Below are 19,718 nucleotides of genomic sequence, written 5' to 3'. Positions count from 1 at the left end.
TCCGGGATACAATGTGCACACAAAAGTATATGTTGCAATAGCAACTCTCACTCAGAAAGATGGATGGCCAGTTGGAATAGATTGGTGCCAGCAGCAAGAGGATTCAATATTCTTGCTGTTGGGTGATTCGGAACCTGACTCCTTGCCCTGTGTGACGTAGAGGTCACGAAACTGTGGTTTGGACATGCCCTCAGGCAGAGGACACAAGAAGAAATAGACATATTAGCTAAAGGTTCAATGAAAGTCAGGTCATCCTTGCCACCAGTTGAAAAGAAAATCTAACAGATTTACCTTGATTAGCTACAAGAAACTTGCATTACAAGTGCCTGTGATTGAATTTCTAAATTAAAGTGCCTTCAAAGAATGAGATTATCCAGTCCCACCCACCGTTGGATGTGTGTGGTCTTGCCAAAACTCAATAGTATTTATTGGCTTGCCTGCTGCATCCCCTGTGGCAGGTCCAACCTTGGCAGGCCCAGAAAATTCCAGCCAATGTTTATAATGCAGCCAGGAGAAACCCCTCATACAGTGGAGAAAAAATTATTTTTATATACATCTAAAATTTTGCTGCAAATAGGGAACCAAGGAATTTTTACCCAATGACTGTTTTATTATACTCTTGTGCTACTGATGCATTAACATCAACAAGTAATTAGTTAATCAATGCAGTGAGCACAATGAAAGACAACGGTTTTATCTTTGTGATCTCAGAAAGCTACACCTTTTTATTTTATTGCTATTTGACGTAAATCATTGAAGACATTGTTTCTTGGAATGAGTTAATGGCTGGTGGTGAATTTTTTTATATTACTTGGTAAATGATGTAATAAAGACAGTAATAAAATCAGTTCTGGCCAGTTTTTTTAAATTCATTCATGGGATGTGCACATTGCTGGCAATATCAGCATATGTTGCCTCTCCTTCATTGCCCTTGAGAAGGCCATGGTTAGTCAGTTTCTTGAACTGTTGCTGTTCTTGTTATGTAGGTATGCTCAGTGTTGTTAGGGAGAGTTAGGATTTAGGATTTTGACTCAGCAACAATGAACAAAATCCAATAATGGATGATGACTTGGAAGGGAACTTGCAGGTGGTGGTGTTCCCAAGCATCTACTCTCTTGCCCTTTTAGCTGGTCACGGGTTTGGAAGGCTTTCAAGGGGGGTTTGGCAAGTTTCTGTAGTGTATCTTAGATGATATGCAATGTTGCCTCTGTGCACTGGTGATGGAGGCATTGAATGTTTAAGGCCTCTTTGCCCTGCTAATGTCAAACTTCTTGGGTGTTGCTGGAATTGTACATATCCAGACAAGTGGAGAATATTCTATCAAATTCCTGACCTGTGACTTGTAAATAATGGACAGGCTTTGGAGACTCTGGAGGAGAGTTACTCACCTCAGAATGCCCAGCTTCTAAGCTAATCTTTTCATCACAGTATTTATGTGGCTGAACTTTGTAAGTTTCCAGTCAGTGTCGCCTACATGGACATGGACTGCTTCATTATCTGAGGAGTTAAGATTAGGCTGAACACTCAGCAATCTTCTAACTTTACAATGGAGAGAAGATTATTGATGAAGTAGCTAAAGGTGTATGCAATTAGGACATTATTCTGAGGAATTCCTGTTGCAGTGTCTTGGTGCTGAAATGATTGGCCTCCAACAATGACAACCGTCCTCCTTTATACAAGCTATAACTCCAAGCATTGGAGAGCCCTCCATTACCAAACCCCCCCAGTTCCTATTGACTTACGTTTTGCTCAGGTGCAATGTTATCGATGCCCATAGCTGCTTCTGTGTTCAGAGCACTGAGCCATTTCTTGATAGCTAATGGAGTGAATTAAATTGGCTGAAGACTAGCACTTGTGATGCTGGGGATCTCAGGAAGAGGCTGTAATGGATCAGCCACGACTCAACACTTCTAGCTGAAGATGGTTAAAAATGCTGCAACCCCATCTTGTGCATGAGTGTGCCTGGCTCCCCTATCATTGAAGATGGGGATATTTGTGGAGCCTCCTCCTTGGTTAATTGTTAAATTGTCCACTGCCATTCACAGCTGGATGAACTGATCTGTTTGTTCTGGGAATAGCTCTGTCTACAGCATGCTGTTTCGCATGTCTGTGGTTCTGTGTTGTATCATCACCAACTTGGTATCTCATTTTTGGTGCTGCTCCTGGGATGTTCTCTAATTAGGATTGACCCTTTGAATTGATGATAATTGCAGAATGAACAATATTTTTTATTCTTTCGTGGGACATGGGCATTGCTGGCTGGCCTGCATTTATTGCCCATTCTGAGTTGCCTTTGAACTGAGTGGCTTGCTAGGCCATTTCAGAGGGCAGTTGAGAGTGAGCCAAATTGCTGTGGCTCTGGAGTCCTGTGAAGGCCAGGCCAGGTAAGGATGGCAGATTTTCCTCCCTAAAGACGTTAGAGAACCAGATGGGTTTTTCCAACAACCGACAATGGTTTCCCAGTCATCAGAAGATTCTTAATTCCAGATATTTTTTATTGAATTCATGTTCCAATGGCTGCCGTGGTGGGATTCGAACCCAGGACCCCAGAAAATTAGCTGAGTTTCTGGATTAGTAGCCGAGCGATAATACCACTAGGCCATTGCCTCCATGGGCCATAATGTTACAAATTCTGGTTGAATACAATTCTGCTGCTGTTGATGGCTCACAATGCCTCTTTGATACCTAGTTTTGAGCTACTGGTTCAGGTCTGAATCCATTCCATGTGGCATAGTGGTGGCGCCACACACATATTGGCGTGTCCTCTGTGTGAAGACAAGACTGTCTGCACAGGGACTATGCACTGGCTACTCCTATTGATACTGTAATGGGCACATACATCGATGACAAGTAGGATGTGATGAGGTTAAATAGGCTTTTCCCTTATTTTGGTTCTCTCACCACATACTGCAAGGCTAGTCTGATAGATATATCCTTCAGGACTTTGTTAACTTGATCAGTAGTTGTGCTACCAAGCATTTTTTAATGGTGGATATTGAAAGCCCCCACCGACTTGTATTCTGTGCCCTTTCTACCCTCATCCCTCTTCCAAGTGGTGCTCAACATGAAAGAGTTCTGATTCACCAGTTGAGAGAGGTGGTAGGTGTTAAGTGTGTTTGACCTGATGCCATGAGACTTCATGTTAAAAATTATCCTTCCTAACTATACTCCGTGATGCCATCACCACTGGTTGCTCTGTCCTGCCAGTGGAAGAGAACATTTCTAGGGATAGTCATGGAGGAATCCATGACATCAGCAATAAAATATCATTCTATGAATATGTCAGATTGTTGGCTGTCTAGACAGTGAAACAGCTCTCCAAATTTTGGTACTAGTTCCCTGATGTTAGTGAGGTGGCCCTGTGGCATAGTGGTTATAGGCAGCACAGTGGCACAATGGTTACACACTGATGCCTTACAGAGCCAGGGACCCGGGTTCAATTCTGGCCTTGGGTAACTGTGGAGCTTGCATATTCTCCCCGTGTCTCTGTGGGTTCCCACTGGGTGCTCAAGCTTCTTCCCACTGTCCAAAAATGTGTAAATTTGGTTGATTTGCCATGCTAAATTACCCCTTCATGTCTGGATGAGTGGGTTAAGGGTAATTAGTGGGGTAAATTTGTGGGTCTACTGGGATAAGCCTGGGTAAGGTACTCTGTCGGAGAATCAGTGCAGACTCAATAGGCTGAATGACCTCCCCCTGTATTGTAAGGATTCTATGATTCTATGACTTTTCAGGATCGACTGGGCAGTGCATGCTTTTATTATTGTATCTGATACTAAGATTGAGCATGTGGTCTGTCCAATTTCAATCGTATTTGACTTTTCCACAGCAGTTTAATATTGTGGCTGGGATTTTCTGGGTTGTTTTCCAGTTTTCTGGCAGCAGAGTGGGTTCACATTGGCAACGCAAGTGGCCATTGACTTCAGCAGGACCAGAAGCTCTCACCACCAGCCATGGTGACCTACCTCCTCCGCCAGAAAACCCGCTGCAGGGGGCTGGAAATCCAGCCAGTGGCTTGCTAGGAAATTTCAGAAGGCACTTAAGAGTCAGCTGCATTGATGTATGTCTGGCCAGATGGAGTAAGAGCAGGTTTTAATGACATTTCATTATCTTCATGGTAACACCACACAGTTTTTGTTATATTATTTGCAGACTTTTTTCATTACATGAATTGAAGTTCTCAAATTGCCAACATAGGACTTAATTCCCAAAGGATGATTAATCCTGGAATATTAATCCAATATCATAATCACTACACAACCATACCCAATGCAATTTATCACAAAAACAGCACAGAAGAGGCAAAATATTATTCCCTGTCATGACCCCCACTCCACCGCAGGAACAGCTTGAAGGCTGAGGGGGCAGTGGGGGCTACCCTAGAATCAGGAGGGAAGGTGGGAATTGGAGATCCTATCATTTCCCCAACTCCCCTTGAAGTTTGAGGACAACCTACCCACCCAAAAGCCAATCAAGGCTCTTAAGTAACCAAGTAATAGTTACTAAAGGGCTTCGTCCCACCACCAGCATCAGTGGAGGAGACATGTACCACCTGGGGAGACCACTGGGTATACTTTGGCAGCCTCCCAGTGAGCTCATGACTGATAGGGAACCCTCCATGGGTCACAGAGTGCCCGAAGTGGCAAGTAATGCCCAATGAAAGGGACGATCTTGCCCACATCAACTCCTATACACTCCCCCAAACCTGACCCTCACTGGGCTCCTACCTGACTGGCCCTAGCAAGGCCACCCCAGTCACCTGTCTTTTGGGGCCTACTTCAAGGCTACTGCAATGCAACTTCCTGTAAACTACCTGATTGACTTCCATCAAGGATCCCAAAATGGCGCAGCCCGGTTGCCAGCAGTTCAAGGCCATTGCAGCAGTCACTAATTTCAGCCCAGAGGCTACATTCAAACCACACTGCCCATGCTGAAACTTAAAACTAATCTCAGAAGATGTGAAGAAATAGGAGCAAGAGTAGACTGTTCAGCACCTTGAGCCCTGCTGCAGTATTCAGGCTGATCTGATTGTGACCTTAACTCCACTTTCCTGCCTCTCCCCTGTAATACTTGACTTCCTTGTAAATCAAAAATCTGTCTACCTCAGCATTGAATATATTCAATGATCCAGCCTTCACTGCTCTCTTGGGAAGAGAATTCCACAGACTAATGACTCTCTGAGAGAAGGTATTCCTCCTCTTTCATTGTAAATTGGAAACCCTTTATTTTAAAACTGATCCCTTTAATTCTGGATTTCCCCACACATGACTTGGATGAACAAAGAACAAAATCAGCCCAGGAAACAGGCCCTTCGGCCCAACGAGCCCGCGCCACCATCTCAACACCACCAGTCCCCCTCTCACCCACGACCCCTGTCTAATGTTTTATGGCCATCCAGATTGAGGGAAACTGATTTAGGGACAATTTATTACTGCCAGTCAGCCTAACAGCACATCTTTGGGGTGTGGGAGGAAACTGGAGCACCCAGAGAAAACCCACGCAAGCACGGGGAGAACGCGCAAACTCCCACAGACACCAGCCCAAATCCATGTGTCTGCACAGCAATCAGCGATAGTCACTGAGCTGTCGTCTTGCCCAGTATCTTGTCCAGTTTAGGCACACACTAACGACATGGAGCACTAGGCCAATCTCAAACAACCAACAGCAGCCCCAGTACGACCCATCGCGTGTATGCCCCTCGTTGGACACGAGGTGGACCGACTTAAAACCTGTGAATGAAAAGAGAAAAAACATTATTATCATACCATACCCATTTACCTTACCAGGGACGCCCCAATGCTAATGACCCTTATTTAAAACAATCTCCTATATCCACCCATCTCCAACCCAGTCATGTGCCTGTCTAAGTTACTCTTAAATGACTCTAGCGTGTTTGCCTCCACCACCTTACTTGGCAGAGCATTCCATACCCCCACTACCCTCTGTGTGAAAAACCTCCCTCTAATATCTGGATGAAGATCATGATCCAAATGATGAATATAGATCATAACTAGATGAGACCAAACAATGATCTATGTGGCACTCCAAACTACAGTTTGCTACCATGAGAATAACCCAGTTTCCCAACTGTTTTCTGTTGGTTGACCAGTCCTCCGACCATGCAAATATATTGCCCTCTGTAGAGGAAAGGGTTAACATTGGAAGCACATGATGCTGATGTGATGATGATGTAACACCACATGACAAGTAACAAAGTTCTGGAAGAAGGAAAAGTTCCAATCTCATGTTGAGGTCCCAATATGTAAATAGTAGGTCGAAATAAAGAGTGATCATTTTAACAAGCTGCAGTCTTAAGCAGCTTACTTTGAGAAAAAGTCAAACTCCAAAGGACCCAATCTAGATACCAAGCACATAACAAAACATGGTGGCGGCAGACTGTGAGTAAAAGAGTCAGGAAAAATTCTGGATGTGAATGTGGGCAATATGATGAGTAAGTTTACAGATTACACAAAAATTGGTGGTGTGGTACATAGTGAGGAGCAAAGCTTTACATTACAGGTTGATATAGACGGGCTGGTTAGATGGGCAGAACCATGGCAAATGTAATTAATTTAACTCTGAAGAGATTATGCATTTTGAGAGGACGAACAAGGCGAGGAAATATACAGTACATGACCAGACCCTATGAAGGACAGAAGATCAGAGACCTTGTGCGCATGTCCATAGATCTCTAAAGATAGCAGGACAGATGGTTAAGGTAGTTAAGAAGGCATATGAAACATTTGCCTTTATTAACCAAAGTACTGAATATAAGAGCAGGGAAATTCGGCCATAGCTGGAGTTCTGTGTGCAGGTCTGGTCGCCACATTATAGGAAGGAAGTGATTGCAGTAGAGAAGGGTGCATAGGAAATTCATCAGGATGTTGCCCGGGGTGGAGGGTTGCAGCTATCAAGAAAGACTGGATAGGCTAGGGTTGTTTTCCTTGAAACAGAGAAGGCTGAAAGGGAGACCTGATTGAGTATAAAGTTATGAGGAGCAAAAATCAGGTGAACGGGAAGGAAATTTCCTGCTTAGCAGAGGTGTCAATAACTATGGGGCATAGATTTAAGTTAAGGAACAGGAGGTTTATAGGAGATGTGAGGAAAATGTTTTTCATCCAGAAGGTAGTGGGAATCTGGAACTCATCTGAAAGAGTGATGGGGTGGGAACCCTCACAATATTTAAGAAATATTTAGATGAGCACCTGAAATGCTGTAGCACACAAGTGCTGGAAAATGGGATTAGAATAGATAGGTGCTTGATGATTGGTGCAGACATGATGGGCTGAAGGGCTTCTTTCCATGCTGTAAATCTCCATGACTCTATGACAAAGAAGCAGCTACAGACTTTGCAAGTCAAGACATATGTAAAACAAGGGTGAAAGGAACAGATTCAAAACTCAGTAAAAAGTCAGAGCATCATGGATGCAGTAGATATAAACTGAGACATAGACCCGGAGTCCAGCCAACAGTTTGAACAGACTAAAATCAACAAGAAACGCCTGTGAAGCAGCAACTGTTCTGGGGTTTGATACAAGCATGGAATCTACACTATCCCAGAACCATTCCAGAGAGCTGAAGATTCACAGCAGGCTCAGGGAACAGGAGAAAGATGTTTTCTAGATATAGAGCTGCTTCTGGTTTGTGCAAAATAAAAACAGAAGGCTGAGGCCAGTACGTAACTCCTTGCAGTTGGAGCTATTGTTGATTATGTAATAGTGTGGCAGGGAGTCGATAAGACTTAAACTTCTTATGAAGAAGTCCTGCCAGCATTTGATCCATATTTTGGCATTCAGAAAAGCTTGATCACAGGACAAAACTTATCAAGCAAATGCAAAGACCAAGTGAGAGCATGGATTATACATTCTGCTAGAAAATTGGGACAATGGAATATTGAGGGAAGAATTGATTCATGATCAATTATTATCTGGAGTCTAGGATGAAGTTCTGTTAGATCTTTTGCGGGCAAGAGCAATTTAACTCTAGTCAGTCCTCCAGAAGTCATTCCATTTTATCCTCTTGCCTTTCAAAGATCTATCTAGCTCTGCCTTAAAGATATTTAAAGACTCTGCCACAACCACCTTTTAAGGAAGATAATTTCAAAATCTCACAACCCTCTGATAGAAAAAAAAGTCCTCATCTTTATTTTAAATGGGCACCTTATTTTTAAGCAGTGGCCCTGAGTTTCAGATTCTCCCAAAAGCAGAAACACCATTTCCATATCCACCCTGTCAAATCCCCTGAGGATCTTACATGTTTTGTTCAAGTCACCTCTTGCTAAGCTTCACAGATTCCTTGGGTTGATCAATTAAGTAGACAAGTTCCTAACAAATTCGGCAGAGACCAATAAATCTTTGAGACAGCGTTAGCAGTTGTACTGGAATGTTTACCAGCAAAATGTTTTTGAGAAAATCAAATATCTTTTAACTTCTTCTGAAACTTGGGCACATTATCATGCAGAGCTACCGACTTTAGTAGCAGTTGATGCATGCACTTCAATGTCACTCAGACACAGAAAAAATATACACTACAATTGAGGAGGAAGCATTGGCAGCAACACAGGTGTGCATGAAATCTTTAGTTTATGTGATGCGATTGTGGTTCAAAATTGAAACAGACCATAAATCACTGATCAATCTTCTGAACATGAAAGATTGTAACGATGCCACCTTAATCCAATGGTTCAGATTAAGATTTGTGAGATATGAATCCATAACAGAGTATGGTCAAGAGAAGTACTAGTTGATGCAGACTAATTTTCAAGGATACCAGTTCAAGGAGCCAATCTGAAGGATTTGCATTTCATCAAGGAGATGGAAACATATACATAGCTCATTACTCAATATCTACCAACTACCACAAAGATGTTGCAGGAGGTAAAACAAACCATTAGCAAAATGGCAAATGTGTCCAGGTAAGAAATTGCTTTCTGGAAGGATGACCAGACTATACTCCTAACAGTCCAGTACAATGGCAGTACTTTGAACAGAGACAGTCCCTCGTAATCCTCATGATAATCTGAGTTTTTAATGACAGAATAGTCACTCTGAGAACACTTTGATTTGATATTCTTCAAAGAATTCGCTTAGGGATAGCAAAATGTTGAGTGAGAGCCCAGCAATCAGTCTAGTGGCCAGCATTACTCATTCTATAAAATAAATGATTTCTAATTGTCTGACAAGTGCAGTGACCAGCCAAAAGCAAAAATAACTGCTTCGACTTTTCTACCAAGGTTGTAGGAGAGCCTGGGAATAAATTAATTTATTTCAAAGACAAGGTATTCCTCATTGTCATTGATTACTACTCAAGGTGTATTGAAGTGAACATATTACACAACATCATAGCAGAAGCAATCATTCAATCACTGAAGAGAATTTATGCAACATATGGTATCTCAGAAATTGTGATCTCAGGCAATTTGCGAATGCATTATTAAAAATTTCTGCAGATTTACTCATTTAACCGGCTCACCTCATTATCCTCAGGAAAATGAAGAAGCTGAGAGAGGTGTGATAACTCTCAGACTTAATGAAGAAGAATGAGGATCTTAACTCTTCTTACCAAGCATCAACACTCACAAAATAGTTTCTCATCATCAGAGTTGTTAATGGGAAGGAGGTTGAGAACGTAACTTCCAGCTCTGCAACAGAAACTAAAACCCAAGAATGAACAGAGAAACAAACAGGCTTATTATTTTAACTTCTGGCTCAGAGGAGGAGACTTATCATTGCTGAAGCACAGGTGGCGAGCATAGATACAAGACTCAACAGTAAGTAAGCATAATAATCAGAAGAGCTCCATGGTTGAGATCATACAAGATTGAGACAGACCAGGGAACTATAAGGAGAAACCACAGTGCTTCAATATCCTTGGAAAGAAAGCCAATGGAAATTTGGGCTTACAGCACAGATCCTGAAGGAAAAGAAGGAGGAAAAAACAAGACCAAGCTCAACTGCCACCCAGGAGAAGGACGTTTGTATTGACAGAAGGATGAGAGCAGAACGTTCTCGATCTCAGATCAGGACAATATCAGGGTCAAGACATCTTTGAGATTATTTCTGTAATATCTGATATTTCTGAGATGTTACGGGGGAAATAATAATGTAATTATAATGACATGGAGAGATGTAAAGTCAAGGGTTAACATTAGAAGCACGTGATGCTGATGTAATTAATGATGATGTAACACCACATTGAGTGACAGATATGGAGGAAGGAATGTGCCAATCCTGTGCAGAGGTCCTAATAAGTACATAACAATTTAAACAAGGAGAAATGATTTGAACAAACCATAGTCTCAACTACAGCTTACTTTGGGAGGAAGGACAAACTTTAAATAACACCACCCAGACCCTGAACACATGATGAAATACCCCTAAAACCATAAGCTCTTAACTTGTGTGGCACCTTATTGAATGCCTTTTGAAAATCCAAAGACACTACATCAGCTGGTTCTCCTTTATCCATTCTGCTTTGCTGCCAGATTTTCCAGACCAGCAACTGATCAGCTAAATTTTAAACTTGAAGATGAAGGATGACTATGATCACATCTTGGAAGTGAATCTCCAGAAAATCACAAGGATAAGGATCAAAATAAATGATTTGAATAAATGTGCTTTTTTGTCCCAAGATTGTAATTGTAATTCACATGGCAGTTTCCAAAGACAGTGTATGAATCTTGCACCAATGTGCAATCTTCATATTGGATTAGCTGCATCTGGTAGTTTTCATCCACTCAGCCAGCAATGGATTTTGATTTGAGGCATACAAAATATACAGCACAAAATGGTGTATATATCACAACCATAATTGCATCTGTACTGATTGTTAATGGCTCTTATTTTGATTAAATCCCTATGTGTTACACTCTGTACAAGTCATTGTCACATTTGCTGGACTTAAAGCACGAAAGTGAGTTATACAATAGTACAATGACTTTTAATAAGGATTCCTCATGTACACACAGATTCTAACATCTTGACACAACGGTTGGCTTTTTCCTTCTGACCCATTGCTAGAATCCCTACAGTGCAGAAGGAGGACATTCTGCTCATCAAGTCTGCGCCAACTCTCTAACAGAGTATCTTACTCAGACTCTCTCTGCCACCCCATCCCCATAACCCCATGTATTTACCTCACTAATCCCCCTAACCTACACACCTTGGGATACTAAGGGGCAATTTTACACAGCCAATCAACCTAACCTGCACATCTTTGGACCATGGGAAGAAACTGGAGCACCTGAAGGAAAAGCATGCAGACACGGGGAGAATGTCCTGATTCTGTAGTGACAGTGACCCAAGCCAGGAATTGAAGCCAGGTCCCTGGCGCTGTGAGACAGCAATGCTAACCACTGTGCCACCACGCCGCTCACTAAGACACACAGTGAGATGACCTTTACATGCTCCATTAGGTTAAACTTCCCTTTACCTCCTGCCTGCTCCCTTTCTTAAACCCATCCCCTTGTCCCTGCCCCATTACCTAAAATGCCAAACCCTCTTAACTCTAGACACCAGATATACCTGCTCTGGGGATCCATGAGCCCTGATCTTCTGCTTTTCCTGTAGACTAGGCAGCTGCAATCATGCTGCCAGCCCAGTCAGATTGCCTCGCAGCTCCACAGAATGAGATATATGCCCTTATTGGCCTAGCAGCGCTTTATGGCTACAGATTGGGAGTCAGCATAGAGCATATCAGCACCATGGCAATATGGTTTTCAGGCGCAGGTGGGGGAGATACCGCCTGCCTTTCTAAATATTTGTGAAAATGATTACAAATCTGTCAAAAACATGGAACATTATAATATTTTGATGAAGGTTTGTAACTGTTGTTGTCATTTGAAGCTGTAATATTTAGCTGTGGTAAAATCATTGATGATATTCAGCCTCTCTTGTGTAATCCTCCAGCAGCAAGAGTTGATCACACAGCACTGCCATCTCTATCAGCCAGAGTATAGTTGGCATCCATTTGTCTTCCACTTCCAGCATTGATGCTCTTCGCTCCAATTGAAACCAGCAGTGTGCTGTACTGCTGAGTCAGTGGTGGGATACAGCATTGCTAGCGAGTAAATGGAAACCTGCTGAAATAAACCTGAAATATATTTCATTCATAAAATATCTAAAAGAGCATCACAAATATTTCAAAGTGGCCATCATATAACATATAATAATATTCAGGTTTTCTTTATACGTCATCTTGCACTCTGAGATGCTTCAATACAGTCAAATAAACATTATAGACATTTCAAAATAGTTACCAAAAATAGGACAAAGGTATACACATGTCTACATAGATCAAGTTGCACTCTGAGGTGATTCCATACCATTTTCATACATGTAATATTCACCCTACAGATTCATTGTAGGTCATACAGCTGAGAGGGTTCTTTACAGTTCCATTCCCCTCAGTTCACAATGGCCGAAAGATCTTAAACAATAACATTTCCCCACGCCACCTCTGTGGCAGCTACCCCAAACAACCATTCATATGTAGTCCTGGGCTTTGGAATGTGCCAGTCTGCAATACTCAATTGGAGACAACTCTTTGCACTGGAAGACAAACTGGTTTTGGCCATTCTAAAGAGTGTCTTTCAATGAGTTGATGATTCTCCAGCAACAGAGATCAGTCTGTCTCGGTGTGCGTCCCTGAGAATAGCCTGTAGAGCACAGTCCTTCATCACGGAGCTGCTCAGGAACCTCAACAAAAACCACCTCTTCTCTCTCCAGACTTTCTTTGCTAAGGCCCATTCCACAAGGAGGTGGACAATGGTATCTTCCCCATCACAGTCAACTCAAAGTAATGTCCAAAATAGACTAAGTAAGCAGTCTCACAACACCAGTATTCTGTAAACTGTGTGTGTCTTTATACGCCTTTCTCTGATCAGAACCTTACACACACCTGACGAAGGAATACCGAAGGATTACTATCAAATAAACTGGTTGGACTTAAACCTGGTGTTGTGAGACTTCCTACTGTGTTTAGCCCAGTCCAACACTGGCATCTCTACATCAAATAGATAAACTCATACTTAGCCGTGTTGAAATTTATCTGCTGTAGTTTTGCCCACTCATTTAATCTGTTAATGAATTTTTGTAACTTCATGTTCCATCTTCACTATAATTCTTCTGCATCTTTGACAAACTTAGTTATTTGGCTTTTTTTAATGCTATAGTAATGTGAACATAATTTGACGTCCCAGCACAGATCCTTGTGGGTTACTAATCAATTTCTTCCAATTTGTGTACATATTTATTATCTCTATTCTCTGTATTCTGCTGCGTAACCAGTTCAATAATTTTGGCATAATTACATGAGTTTTAATTTTGGCTAACAGTCTCTTCTATGGAACCTTACCAAATGTTTCTGGAAGCCTATATAAACTAATCCACAGACATTGTCTTGCTTACGACCTTAGTTAATTCCTCAAAAAATCAATTGGGCTAGTTAGATCTTCACAAATGCATGTTGGCTGTCTCTAGTCAGCTCAACTTTTTCCTACAATGCTTAGCTATGCTGCCTATAGTATAGATTCCACAACATCTCACAACAAATGTTAGGCTAATAGATCTATAGTTTTCAGGATTTCCTATCTCTCACCTTTCTTAAGTAATAGCTACATTTGCGATCTTCAAACCCAGGGAGCAGTTCCTGAAGTGAGAGACATTGCAATTTCCTCATCTACTTCCTTTAAAAGCCTGGGTAGAAACCACCAGATCCTCATGATTTTTCAGTATTTAGCGCCTTTTTTTTCCCCTTGCTTGCATTAAGTGAGTTCCAATACTTGATTCACTATTGATGCCCCTGGTGTACCAGTATTTTATCCTGTTCTTCTACAGTGAACCTATTTTAGAATAATTATTCAATAAGTCTGCCATTTTATTAGTTTCAGTTGTAATATTACCCACATCAGTGTTTAAAGAACACAATTACTTTTGATTACTCTTTTCTTCTAATATAATTTCAAAAATATATTGTTAATCTTTATTCTTTGCAAATTCCTTTTTGTATTCATTTTTGCAGCTCTGTGATTATGTCCTTCTTTCGCTGTCCTTGATATTTCCCCCACACCCCTTGATCTATACTTTGCACTTTCCTATGCTCCTTAGTTCAGTTTTATTATATCTCACCTTTGTTTTAAAGCCATGGCTTCTTTGTTTGATAAGTAGAGCTCTTGTTCCTGAAGGGTATATTCTGGTCTTTTATTAAGGTCAGCTGTTTTTAGAATACTTAGCCCTGTTCATCTATAATTTTACAGGATAACACTTTTGATCAATCTAATGTTGTCAGTCTCTGTCACATCCTGTAAAAGTTAGCTTTAGAAAATCTAGAATCATAGTAACTGTGTTACATTTCCCTTTTTACAAACCAAAAAAAGATTTAATTCTTATGAGTAATGCTGGATTATTGTTTCCTTAGAGTATTAATTAAGTCTTGCTCATTACTCATTACTGAATCTGGTATGACATGCCCTCTTATTGGTTCTAGAACATATTGCTGTAGAAAACTATCTTGAATGCATTGAGGAAATTCACTACTTTTCTGGCTTGAGTTGCTCTGCTCTTTCATATCTATATGAACATTAAAACAAATTTGCTTTGGTGTAAAGAATGTATAATCTCTGAATTAATACATTATGCCACTTAAACAAAAGAAAAATACTGTGGGTGCTGGAAATCTTTTAAAAACTTGAAAATTCTGGAACTATTTGGTGGGTCAGGCACCATCTTTAACCAGAAACAAAGCTAATATTTCAGAACTGGTGAAATGTTATCAACCTGAAAGATGTATTTGATGTCTCTCTCCATTGATGCTGCCTCTCCTGCTGAATATTTTGAGCCTTTTGTGTTTTTATTTTGCATTTTGACATTCATGACAAGTATCAGGAGGCCTGTAGACAGCACCCATAACAGTTGTAAATCTGCCCTTATCTCTCAATTCCAACCATAAATTCTCTGTTGATTTAATTCCCTGAATTTTACCTTCTCTTAGTCATACTGTAATTGCATATTTAATCAATAAGGCTACTACTCCTACTCTTCGCTATCCTTCTTAAAGACCTTGGCCAGAATTATCTCCCTCCCCACCTCGCGGTGGGTTCTCAGGTGGGGGAGTGAGCATGAAATTTGCATGGATAGAATTGTCTCCAGGATCCTGCCTGCCCTACCTTGGTTGCAATTCTACCCCAGGGCAGGGTAAAACAAAAATTTAATCTCAGGTGAGAAGGGGTGGGGCACGCCCTCTTCTGACTGAGGGTGTCCTTTCTTTAGGGAGCAGAGACCTCCAAACCTCCTTCCATGTCCTCCCTCCCCCAACCTAATCGCCAGCACCCCAAACATCCCACTAGCGATCCCAGAGGCCCTCCATGCCCACCTCGTCCTTGACCCCTGCCATTCACCTTTCCTCTAGTTTCAGTATTTAGTTTCAGGTATCCTCTTCTGCCACTGAAGCATTGTTCCTGGAATGACTGGAGAGTTACCAGCCAATCTGATTGGCTGGCAGCTCTGCAAGGTAGGATTTCTTCCCAGTGATGGGAGGAAGTCCCGCCTTCTGCCAATCAACATTCACTTGAGCGTGAAACGGCATTGGACCTGTTGGAGTTGGCAAGGATATATTCCCTGTCAACTCCTTCCTGAAGATTCTGACCCTTGTAATTGGGAACATTTAACTCCCAATCATGACCAATTTGCAGCCATATCTCAATGATGGCCACCATGTCATGCCCTATTTGATTCTCAAATTCGCTCAATGTATTTCTTATATTCAATGCGTTGTTTCAAAAAAACTTATTTGGGTAAGAGGCACTAATCTGTCATTCTGCCTTCAAGCTGTTTTTCTCACATCATTTAACTTACATTTCTTATTTTCATTCCTGTGCTTATTTTAATTTTCCATTCACTGGGAGTAACAATATCACTGTTATAACCCGAACTCTGTTCTTATCCTCTATGCTAATACCAATAAATTATAAATTTTACCATTTTTTGAGTGAGACCTCCTCCTGTCTCTACTTCCCCCTGCCATCACCACTATTTACTGATTTTAAGTTATTTTTAACAACTCTGTTTATTCTTTTGCTAAGACCCCAATTCAGATGGAGCTTGTCCCAATAATATTGCTCTGTCCTGTCCCAGTATTAGTGCCACTATCCCATGAAATAGAACCTCTCCATCCCACACTTTTTAGCTACATGTTCATCTTCCTGATTTGTTTGTTCCTATGCAGTTAGGACATAACTTAGCTAATAATTCTAATATTACCATCTAGAGATCTTACTTTATAGTTTAGCTCCTAACTCCTGCAACTCTTTTAATGAGACCTTCCAATCTTTGTCATTGGTCCCAACAATGACCATGCTAACCAGATCTTCCCACTCTCTTTCTAAATCCTTAGCCAAAATGAAACATTCCACCCTTGGACAAGCTCCCTCTCTCTCTCTCAGAATTTTCACAGCTGATAGGCAGATGTCAATCACAGGGCTGCCTGAAATCACCACGCCAAGATGATCTTCAGGTGTGCCAGGGCAAGAAGGGCAGCCCAGCCACAACATTCCTACCCCTGGAGAGAGTGGTTAGGTTATCCCCTTGCCCCCAGCCCGAGCCCACCCAACCCCCAGCATGCCTGAGGGACCCGTGATCTGCAGCCTGGCAGCAACAGAGGGGCAATTGGCCACTGGACCTACCTCCTCGAGCCCCTCCAAAGTTGAAGGTACCAGGCCAAGGTGTCAATGCCAGGGTGCTAGGGGGCAATGCAGTATAAGAACATAAGAAATAGGAGCAGGAGTAGGCCATCTAGCCCCTCGAGCCTGCCCCGCCATTCAGTAAGATCATGGCTGATCTGTCGTGTCTCAGTTCCACATTCCCGCCCTCTCCCCATAACCCTTAATCCCCTTGCCTATCAAAAATCTGTCAACCCGCGTCTTAAAAATATTTAGCGAGGCAGCCTCCACCACTTCAACGGGCAGAGATTCACCACCCTTTGAGTGAAGAAGTTTCTCCTCAACTCCGTTCTAAACCGCCCCCCCCCCCCTTTATCTTGAGGCTGTGCCCTCTAGTCCTACTGTCCTTTCTGAGCGGGAAGAGCCTCTCCACCTCTATCCTATCCATCCCATTCATCATCTTATACGTCTCAATGAGATCTCCCCTCATTCTTCTAAACTCTAATGAGTACAAGCCTAGTTTATCCAGCCTCTCCTCATAGCTCAACCCCCTCAACTCCGGTATCAGCCTAGTAAACCTCCGCTGCACTCCCTCCAAGGTCAAAATATCCTTGCGTAAGTGCGGCGACCAAAACTGCACACAGTACTCCAGCTGCAGCCTCACCAGTGCCCTATACAGCTGCAGCAAGACCTCCCTACTTTTATATTCAATCCCCCTCGCTATGAAGGCCAGCATCCCATTTGCCTTCCTGACCACCTGCTGCACCTGTAGGCTGGGTTTTTGCGACTCATGCACAAGGACCCTGAGGTCCCTCTGCACCGCCGCCTGCTGCAGTTTTTCGCCATGTAAGTAATAGTCCTTCCTACCATTATTCCTACCAAAGTGGACAACCTCACATTTGCCAACATTAAATTCCATTTGCCAGTTCCTGGCCCATTCGCCCAGCCTATCTAGATCCTTCTGCAGACTCTCCACACCCTCCGCACAATTTGCCGTTCCACCAATCTTGGTGTCATCAGCAAATTTCGACACCATACACTCGGTTCCCTCCTCCAGATCATCTATATAAATGGTGAATAGCTGAGGCCCCAGCACTGACCCCTGGGGCACTCCACTAGTCACCAACCGCCAATCCAAATAGCACCCATTGACCCCCACTCTCTGCCTCCTATTTGACAGCCAATCCTCTATCCACGCTAACACCCTACCCCCAACTCCATGCCCTCTGACCTTCTGTAATAACCTCTTGTGAGGCACCTTGTCAAACGCCTTCTGAAAATCAAGAAACACCACATCCACCGGCTCTGCTCTATCCACCGCCCTAGACACATCCTCATAGAACTCCAATAAATTCGTCAGACACGACTTCCCCTAAACGAAACCGTGCTGCGTCAAACAATTAATGATCGCTGCCAAGGTGAATTCCTGAAATCGGGCTGAGTCAGGGATCTGAAGGGGAAGGGGACCTGAGGGGGGAGGGATCTGAGGGGGAACGGGACCTGAGTGGGGGGATCTGAGGGGGAAGGGGGCCTAAGGGGTGGGGGGGAGGAGTCTGAGGGGGAGAGGGCCCGAATGTGACAAGGCAGCTTGACTGGGGATGGTAGGTGAAGAGGAGGGAGGGATCTGAGAGAGAGGGTTGGGTTGGATCTGATTAGGTCATCCTCATGCTGGCATAGTATGGTGGGGGTTTCGTCCATTATTTGTTAGTGGGGGGAGGGGAGGATATGGCTCTTTGGTGAGGAGTTGTGGTGCTCCCCTGGTCAGTGCTGTGTGGGGGACTTACCTTTTTAAAAAGGGTGGGCCGGACTCAGAACAGTGAGGCTGACCGGCAGGTCGCTCGAAATGAGCTTATTAGCATCTGTGATTCCCACTGAAAGATGCTGTTAGTGCCGGGGAAACACTTCCATGTTTCTGCCGGCATAGGCACTGATCCCCAAAATGGGAGAATTTGGCCCTATACGTATGTGTACAAATCTTGCAATGTGACGTTTAAAGCTAACTCAGATCATTAAGCAAACTGAATGAATCATATGTTTCTCAGTGCAACCTGCAATGAATCATTTAGGACATGACATTTTGATTTCTTTGCAGTTGTTGATTCACAGGACAGCGCGGTGGTGATTGGGAAATTAAAAGTGACGGTGGAAGCATTGGAGGCTTTGCTTTCAGTATATGAGAACAAATAGAGACAACTGGAAAACCACACCGGATTAGACGTTTCAAATGGAATAACCTGTTTTCTTGAAATACCTAGAATGAGTTTATTTCTATCTGTGTGCACCATAATTAAGATTCACAGTGATTGTTTGATTTCCTTCATTTCCATTTTTTTGTTTTCCTTATTCTGCATTCATTCCAAGGAATTTGTTTTCCTGTGTTTTATTTAATATAGTTGAACATGCAACATTGCACAGGGCTTTGTTAATAATTAATAACTATGTGATTGAATGATCTTTGTTATTTGCATTTTTGAACTTTTGTCTACATATGTATGCAAGATGGATATTTAATTTTTAATAAAGTATTTTTAGCATACCAATCACTTGTAAGCCTCTGAATATTAATCAGAAATAAAGTTTTTATATTGCCCATTATCACTTAACTAAGTAAAAATAAAACCCTGTGATTAGCTTCATTAAGAGTTTCACACTGTGAAGTTTTTAGTGGCGGCAGAGTTATGAAAATTGCATACCAAAGCCTGGATTAATGTGTTAATCTGCCTCTTTAAAATGCTAATGCTTATTTTATGCACATTAAATCTCAGTTCTGCTTTCCTTTGATGCATGCACAGCTTATAAATTAAATATAGGAAATAGTTGTAGGCACCTATAGATGTCTTTTACTTGGAGCATTTTTAGATATGTTTAAGGAATCATGCTTGTATATGGATATGTATTAGCAGACCAAGGTCTATTAAATTCATATAAATTCAAACTGACCAGTCTTTTAGCACGAAAATAACCAGTAAACTCAGAAAGTTCTAGTGGGTTATGAATACTAAAGGGAAAATACTTTAAAAAGTGAAGGTGCTTGGATAGACCTGACAATATGTATTAAAGGTGA

General features: G+C 42.1%; 1 protein-coding gene across 4 annotated transcripts in view; it reads left to right on the top strand.

Moving 5' to 3' along the window:
* Positions 1-19,160, top strand: part of rpgrip1l (RPGRIP1 like) — a 212,816-nt gene extending 193,656 nt beyond the window's left edge. For 3 of the 4 annotated variants that reach the window (XM_080187007.1, XM_080187008.1, XM_080187006.1), the window contains one exon: positions 18,747-19,160. In XM_080187007.1, the coding sequence (XP_080043133.1) occupies positions 18,747-18,841 (95 nt within the window). In that variant the 3' untranslated portion in view covers positions 18,842-19,160. Of the gene's footprint in view, positions 1-9,485; positions 10,522-18,746 lie in introns of those variants that run through there. The other variant, XM_080187009.1, reaches the window with a different exon arrangement.
* The last annotated feature ends 558 nt before the right edge of the window (positions 19,161-19,718 follow it).

The sequence above is a fragment of the Carcharhinus amblyrhynchos genome, chromosome 4, assembly GCF_965287045.1.
Source record: "Carcharhinus amblyrhynchos chromosome 4, sCarAmb.v2.hapA, whole genome shotgun sequence".
Classification (NCBI taxonomy): domain Eukaryota; kingdom Metazoa; phylum Chordata; class Chondrichthyes; order Carcharhiniformes; family Carcharhinidae; genus Carcharhinus; species Carcharhinus amblyrhynchos.
Note: the sequence above shows the minus strand (reverse complement) of the source record. Positions and strands in the feature narration are given on the sequence as shown.